The 8,201-nt window shown below is 30.4% G+C and overlaps 1 protein-coding gene across 1 annotated transcript; it reads left to right on the top strand.

The window, feature by feature from the left end:
* Positions 1-2,027: 2,027 nt before the first annotated feature.
* Positions 2,028-6,919, top strand: LOC106103457 (chaoptin-like). Its single transcript, XM_013283236.1, has 7 exons — positions 2,028-2,062; positions 2,410-2,543; positions 2,605-3,681; positions 3,832-4,864; positions 4,928-5,742; positions 5,816-6,072; positions 6,237-6,919. The coding sequence occupies exons 1-7, from the start codon at positions 2,028-2,030 to the stop codon at positions 6,795-6,797; spliced, it is 3,912 nt and encodes a 1,303-aa protein (XP_013138690.1). The 3' UTR covers positions 6,798-6,919.
* Positions 6,920-8,201: the final 1,282 nt, after the last annotated feature.

Raw genomic sequence — 8,201 nt, 5'->3', positions numbered from 1 at the left:
AATCTTCTTCTAAACATATAATCTTCTTCCTGGCGTTAACATTTTTTAATTGCTCTCTTTGTTGAGAGATTTGTGCCGCTTACGCGCTACTCTTAAAAATGTAACGTACTAATCAAAACGTAAGTCCTAAAATGACACTGCAATTGGTTGGACATTCTACAGCTACAAAAATCTGTTTTCAACTCCTCTTTTTTTAAAATCAGTTTAAAATATAAAAGTAAAACCTTTATTGCCACTTAAAATAGCAAATACTTTAATTTTTATGACCACAATTTGTAAAAGAGGGCAAGTATACTGACCTATATGCTGTCTGGGGTCGCGGCAACGAGCTAAATTTACAAGAAGACTGAAGTGTTGGCCTATCTCCATCTCTTTACCTTTGCATCGGTACACGGCGTTTTATCAAAAATCCCAAAAAGATGGAAAATTCAGGTAAAGGTTATTTTTTTATATTAGGACACAGTAGGCGACCGCCTGAAATCACTAAAATAGAGAAATGATCGCTGCCTTGTCAAAATATTGTAGATAAGTAGCCAACGTTGAATGGAGATAGGACTGGATGTGCAAAAAGAATTTCTCCTTCCTCTATGTCCTCTCACTCGCCTAATCACCTATAGCATTTACGATTGACTGAATTTGTTTCAAAGTCGTAGAAAGTCCTGAAAAATTTCACGAATTATTTACCATTTTTGTCACAAACGGCAGTTGAAAGCGGTATTGCAAAGTATGTAAAATAAATTCTAATTTCAGAAAATGTCATATATCAGACGGAAAAGACCCACAATTCTCAAATCCAGAGATTTTGGAACGAATGAAAATGAAATCAAACTTGGCAACTAAATCAACATTTCTTCAGCGCTATTGAGAGTAAGATAACATATGGTTAACCATCGCTCTCTGTGAGGTTAAAATAATGATGTTTGTTCAAGAGAAACTTAAAAAAACTGACTTTAATCTCTTAATTTTAGATTTTACTACATTAGATCACAAATCAGAAATAAGTTACAATTATGTCTTAGAAAGAAAAAGAGACAGTCGATGAACATAGTCTTTGAAAAACATTCTCAATTAAGGTGCACCAAAAACCACATTTTTTAGTATATTAAATTATGTTTCTAACGATAAAATTTATGAAATTATATTTAATCGCATAATAGTATGTTTTGGATGTGTAGTTTCAGTATACTTTGTTTGTGATATTCGTCAACGAATTTGTAATGTCGTCCTACGGTAATAAGCGCCTTTTTCGTGACCTACATTTGTATAACTTTAAAAGTGTATGCCAAATGTTCAGCTGAAGTTTCCGCCTACATACATGTGTTGATAGCAAAAACTTTTCAAATTGAATTCTCATAAACGACGTTACTTTTTAAGCAAAATTTTTCTAACATCAAAAATGTTCGATGAAAATCTATTTTTTTTTTCAAATACTAACATTTTAACTAAATATAGTTGTAATTCCTTTTCTTAAATGTAATAAAATTGTTTATTAATTGAAAAGGATTTTATTCTAATTTTAGTAACAATATTTAGTTCCCCACAAAGTTTTGTATTATCATCGCTACGTTAGCGGTAAATTTTACTGAAACTACAAGTACGTTTATTTTATGAAGTAGCATGAAATTTTGCCGAAAAATAAACGGTTATGCATGTTAGATAAGCTCTTATGCGGTGGCTTCACACAAAGCTCGAGTGGCAAAATCCGATTCGTCATAAAAGTATAATAATAGTGGGTCGTGGTCGGGGGTGCCGCAACAACGCGGTGACCTACACAGCGCGCGCCGCCGCGGCAGTCTTCACTCGAGCTTTCTAATGACCTCCAGCGTTCCGTGTTGCGTTCCACAATAAATTTGTTCACATACAACTTGCATAAAGTATCAGAAAAGTTCAGTTAAATACTTTTACTTCAAACACGGGCACGTAACCGAGTTACAGATATGCGCATGTGAATCTCCGCAATCGGCGCCCGGTTGATTTGCGAAAATGAACTTTAAGTTCTACGATATAACTATGTTTTGTAATTAATTATGTACAAGCATGTGCTACGTAATAACATATTCAGGTGAGTAACAGTTTACTTTTGTTCAGTTTTTTTAAACTTCAAGGTTGTTATTCTTTATAGTCGGTTATTAAATTAATAGAATATAAAATCTTTTTTTACATTTTCGTAAAAAGCTAACCTTTGTTTACAATTTTTGAATTTCAATTATATCTTTATGACACAATTAGAACGATACTTTTTACTTTTGACAAATTAAGCATAATTTTTCTATACTTCCATTAATAATGAATTCAAATTATTTGATGCAGTTCGTTGATTTGTTTCAGATTTATATGCAAGTTTATTATGAAGATTTAAAATGCCACGAATTATGTAACTATGATAAATATTTTGTTTCCGGGAAACAGGCAAAATGGGCGTGATATACGGCAAGTTATATCAATATTACTGGTATTATATCTTATTCTCCGAGCTAAAGATACCTTGGCTTGTTCAGATTTAATGACAAACGATAAATGCTCATGCTACACATTCGAAGATGGTAAGTAATAATTATCTTTAAGTAATTTATAAACTGTGTTCTTTACGTCAAATTTTTTCAGCTGTTTTTCTCGACTGCCAAGATTCAAATACAAAGCAAATAAAAAATGCGCTGAAGAAAGTTTCTGCCGTACATTCCTTATCCATAAATGATCTTGATGACACTGAAGAAATTTTGGGACCACATTTTGTGCCGTTAGGTGTATGCATAAAACATATACATATGTCAAGAACTGGCATAAGAGACATAGATGATGAAACATTTATGCCACTAAGACAGTGCCTTGAAACGTTAAGTATTGTGTCAAGTAAAATTAAATTTATACCACAGAAGGCATTTTCTGGATTGCTCAAATTGATTTCAATCGAACTCACTTCAAATCACATTGAGGATATCCCAAGTTATAGTTTCTACGGTCTTCCATTAATGAAAATAAACATAAAGCAGAATATGATTCGACATGTCTCTGATTCTGCGTTTTCTAGTTTAGAATTAACCTTGTCTGAGATTGATTTAAGTGAAAACAATCTTACAACTTTCCCTATTTCATCTATTGCCAAATTAAAGCACCTTCGGTCTTTAAGGTTATCTTGGAACGAAATGTCATCTTTCCCAACCGTCGATGATTTCGATTTACCGTCTCTTGAATTTTTAGATTTAAGTTCTAACAATTTTGAATTCGTTTCAGAAGACTGCCTTAAATTTTGTCCGTCCCTGTTAATATTATCATTTCATTTTAATTTCATAAGTAATATACATTATCGTGCATTTCAATCTTTAGTTCATCTCAAATCTTTAGATTTGAGCCACAACAGAATCAAAGTATTAAATACTAATTTATTTTTAAATAATAAGAAATTGGAATTTATCGATTTGAGTCATAATCATCTGCACCACATACACGGCCTGTTTTGTAACATGCCAATATTAGCTGAAGTATTTTTAGGTAACAACAATATTTTGGAAGTGCCAATTGATTCCTTTTTTAATTCGACTAAAATAAATACGATACATTTAAATAAAAATTGTATACATACGATTCATAGCAAAAGCTTTAGTGATTTAGAAGAATTAGCAACGTTACGTTTAGACTTTAACTACGTAACTCAAGTGCCACACGATACCTTTATTAATAACAGTAATATAACAATGTTAAGATTAGACAATAATAATATTGTAGATTTAAAAAATGACACTCTATGTAACCAAGCATTCTTAAGCGAAATTCATTTTAATAATAATAATTTAAAATTCATATCGAAATATCATTTTAATAATTCAACTAAAGCTGAAGAGATTTATTTGAATAACAATAAAATCACAAGCATTGATTCTGAAACATTTTCAAAAATGTCACACTTGAAACATTTAAGTTTACATGACAATTACTTAGTTGAGATTAATGACATATTACCGAAGCCAAGTTCTTCATTGTTAACATTTCACATCGACTCTAACTTATTATCCTCATTAAAAAGTTTAACATTTCGTTATCAGGAGAAGCTTTATCATCTCAGTTTAACGAATAATCACATCAGATTTTTATCAAAAAGTATATTCGCCAATTTAACCTATTTAACTAGAATTGAACTTTTCAATAACGAGATATCTATAATTGATGATTTTACATTTCAACAACTCCGTTCTACAAGAAATTTAGATTTACACAACAATTTACTACGCAACGTCACAAATTATACATTCGTAGGTCTGTTTGAATTAGAGGATTTAAATTTATCACATAACAAAATAACTTTCATCTATACCATGGCATTCGATACTTTAAAGAAAATACGAACTTTAAATTTATCATTTAATCCACTTAAAGTACTTTATAAAAATCTGTTCCAACAAGGGTTGCCATTGAGTTCATTATATTTAGATAATTGTGAGATACAACAAATAGAAAATGGCACTTTCGAAGGAATGAACAATCTTAAATATCTATCTCTCAAAAATAATTCATTAAAATCCAGCGAATTGATTTTTATTGACATACCCGGATTAAAATTTTTGTCACTCTCATACAATATATTTGACAATTTACCAGTTGAATCGTTTTCTCAACTCCCCCTTTTAGAAGTTTTATTTTTAGAACATTGCAATATTGAACATATTTTTGAGGGCACTTTTTCTTCCAACAAACATCTCGTGCGTTTAAATGTAGCACAAAACATTATCAGCGGAATACCACCTACATTATTTGAATCATACAATTCTGTATCCGAGGTAAATATTAGCAATAACTTTTTAGATTATGTTCCTTACAATACTTTAGATAATCTAACGCAAATAGAAATTTTAGATATCGCAGATAACTTGTTACCGAAAATAGAATTTAGTGGATTAGAAAAATTGAAAAAACTAAAACATTTAATTCTAAGAAAAAATGAAATTCAATCGATTACTATGAAGAAGAACGTCATTTTCAAAGAACTGTTAGAAATGGATGTTAGTTTTAACAAACTAACGGCAGTACCATCTATGCTGTTTGAAAATTTTCCTAAAATTCAGAACATCAATATTTCGTACAATGATATTGTGCGATTTGATTTTCTATTGTCACACAAGATCAATGGAGTTTCATTAATAAGTATGGATTTAAGTAAAAATCCCGCAGTTTCATGGCCTTTAGTCAACAGTAGAGATAATAACAATACACTTTTATCCAATTTGTATGAATTACACATTTGTTATACAAACTTATCTAACTTAGATGACGTCACATTTGATTCCTTTCTTAGTTTGCAACATTTATATCTAAGGTTTAATAAAATAAGGCGCCTTTCTATAAGTCCCTTTTCAAAATTGAGTTTCCTAGAAAATTTAGATCTCAGCTATAACAAAATAACGCATGTAAAAACTAGCAACTTTCGTGGACTTGTTAAACTAAGTGCTTTATGTTTATCCAATAATTATATAGAATCGATAGAAACTTTTACTGAAGACCTTAGCAATTTAAAACTTTTGGATCTTTCTCATAATAGATTACAAAACATACTTAATCAAGATTTAGTTAATTTAAAGGAACTAACCGTACTGTACCTAGGTTTTAATAATATAAAGTATATATCAGTAACAGCGTTTAACAATTTAAATAAAATTATACATATAGACTTAGAGCACAATAAACTTCAAACAATACCAATTGATCTATTTACAATAATTGAAAGTCACATTCAAGAAATATCTATAAAAGGTACGTATATCATAATAAACATAATAAATTAAATTTAAACTACACCAAAATGACATGCTCTTTGCCGTTTTAGATAACATAATAATGTGTAGCTGCCAAAGAAATAATACATGGACATGGATACAAGATCATCCGAAAATAATAAACTCGAATGCGGTGACATGTCTTAACGACGAATATCCTAAGGAGAAATGTGATTTTCCGACCATTACACAATTGTCCATTGACAAACATAAAGACAATTCCGTTTCTGTGTCGTGGTTTATTCGAAATCGCACTGCTGTTAAATCTCTACAAATTATGTACTACGATGATGACGTCACGACAGACGTAAGTACTCGTATATTTTAAAGATTACGAATTGTAATGTCTGCGTAGGCGACACGAAGAAGCAAGTCAGATGTTATTCTTATTAATGCTCTTCCTAATGAGACCTAATTATAGATGGCTTATCAATTCCATGTGTTATGTTAAACTGGTCATATTGCTTGCAGGTGACTTACAGATATTTGGACAAATCTGAAACATCTACACTTATCTCTGATTTGGTACCGAGTAAAAATTACATTGTATGCATATTAACATTGGATTTAAATCCCTTTTCTAAACTACTCGATGAAGAAATATCAGAAGTGAATATTTCATTAAGTGATTTTAAATTTGCATCTAATATCAGTCGAAGTTACGCCGCTACGTTAATTTCACAGTCTCCTTCTAGTGAATGTGTCACATTCGATACATTTACAAAACACTCTATAAAAATGAAACCAACTAAAACATTCCATTTATCGTCAATACTCAATCGAAGAATGGGTCTGATTGTAGGCTGTGCTTTAGGATTTGTAGTGTTTTTTATTATGGTATCAGTTTTGTTGTACACGAAAATCAAAGAAAGGAAACGAATCGCTAAATCTGACCCAGCATGGTCGGAAATGAACGATTATCATTCGATACAAAGTAAAGAGGATGTTTTGCAATCAACTACTGCTTCCACGGATAATATATTACTAGGCATGGCAAAAAATCGAAAAATGTCTATAGAACAATTAAAATAGACTCGTAGACACACAGCTAGTTCTTGTTAAGTAGGTCTTAAAGTTGGAGTTGTTTTTTAAGTTTCAATTAAACTGTTAAATAGTGTTGTAGTTAGCTTAAAGCTGTAAATAAGTTAATTTAGATGGTGCAATGTATAGTGATTGTCAAAAATTATATTACAGGTATTGATAATATTTACAAAATTTAGTTTAGTTAGATGCAGTAGACGACTACAACACAATACTAAATAAATTGTTGAAACAGTTACTTTGAGAGTTTTATTTCTTAAATTCCAAATAAAGAATTTAAATTTGATTTTACGTAAACAATGGGATCATTGTGGACGATAAATCTGACTGAAAGAATTTAAATTAGATTTGTGTATTTCAATAAGCCGAAATCGTAGTATAAACTGCATAAACAAGTTGCACAGAATACTGTGAGTTAATAGACAAATCAGTTTGTGACGCATACAGAGTTTGAATATTCATTTGTATATTTTAGCGCCTGTTAAGTCCCATCCATTAGTTTTAATTAACATATTCAACGTTTGTAGAAGCAATTTCGTTTCTTTACAATACATATAAAATCTTTTTTTTACATACAACTAGTTTATAAAATTTATACAGTAGTTCCAAAAGAATGATTTCGCAATAGACATCTTAAACCAGACTTTTAAATAGTAGGTTGAAAATATACCATCGCTTATTTATCAATTATTATAGTATGGGCGTCACAGCCATGTTGTGCTTTAATAAAATATAGTCTTCATTACCTCTTATGTTTCCTTCCAATTTGCACAGAATAACCTTACCAATATGGCCGTCGTGTCGTCGAGCTAATGCAACACCCTTATTTTTGACATCCGACTACTACCCTATTATTAACATAACAAGCACAATAACGACATTTTAAAACAATAACATAAATATTTTAAATATTTTTTGGATCACCATCACAAAGCTTACATCGTTATTTTAAATTATGACAAATGGTATTGATTTATAGCATAGACTAATACCCTTCAAGAATACAGAATACATCAAAGTAGTTAAAAAGCTAACAATAGCAATTTATGGCAGTATATAAAAAAGCAACAACGTGTAAAGTAAAATTAAAAATAATTTTACACTTTTTTATATCGACTGCGACACAATCTTCCAATGTTAATCTTCACCGATAAAATTTTTTCGTGCATTTCTTATTGTTTCACGAAGATTACGAAATAATTGCACGCTCATGATACTTTTTTTGACCCAGCGCGAACTTTAACAATGGGCCTGCGGAAAGATTAATCGTCCAAAGAAGCTTTCAGATGAGAGAAACATTTTTCATTTTTTATCATGTTTTTCATATTTTATTATTTTGGGAAATGGATCTGCTTTTGTCAGGAGGGATTATTCAAAATATAAGTTCTTATGTGT

This window comes from Papilio polytes, unplaced genomic scaffold (assembly GCF_000836215.1).
Source record: "Papilio polytes unplaced genomic scaffold, Ppol_1.0 DF823731.1, whole genome shotgun sequence".
NCBI lineage: Eukaryota > Metazoa > Arthropoda > Insecta > Lepidoptera > Papilionidae > Papilio > Papilio polytes.
Note: the sequence above shows the minus strand (reverse complement) of the source record. Positions and strands in the feature narration are given on the sequence as shown.

Coding starts and splice junctions, on each gene's coding strand:
- LOC106103457 (XM_013283236.1), top strand. CDS start 2,028: ATGTACAAGCATGTGCTACGTAATAACATATTCAG. Junction 3,682..3,831: donor CGATACCTTTATTAATAACA/GTAATATAACAA, acceptor ATTCAACTAAAG/CTGAAGAGATTTATTTGAAT. Junction 4,865..4,927: donor TTAGATATCGCAGATAACTT/GTTACCGAAAAT, acceptor TTTAATTCTAAG/AAAAAATGAAATTCAATCGA.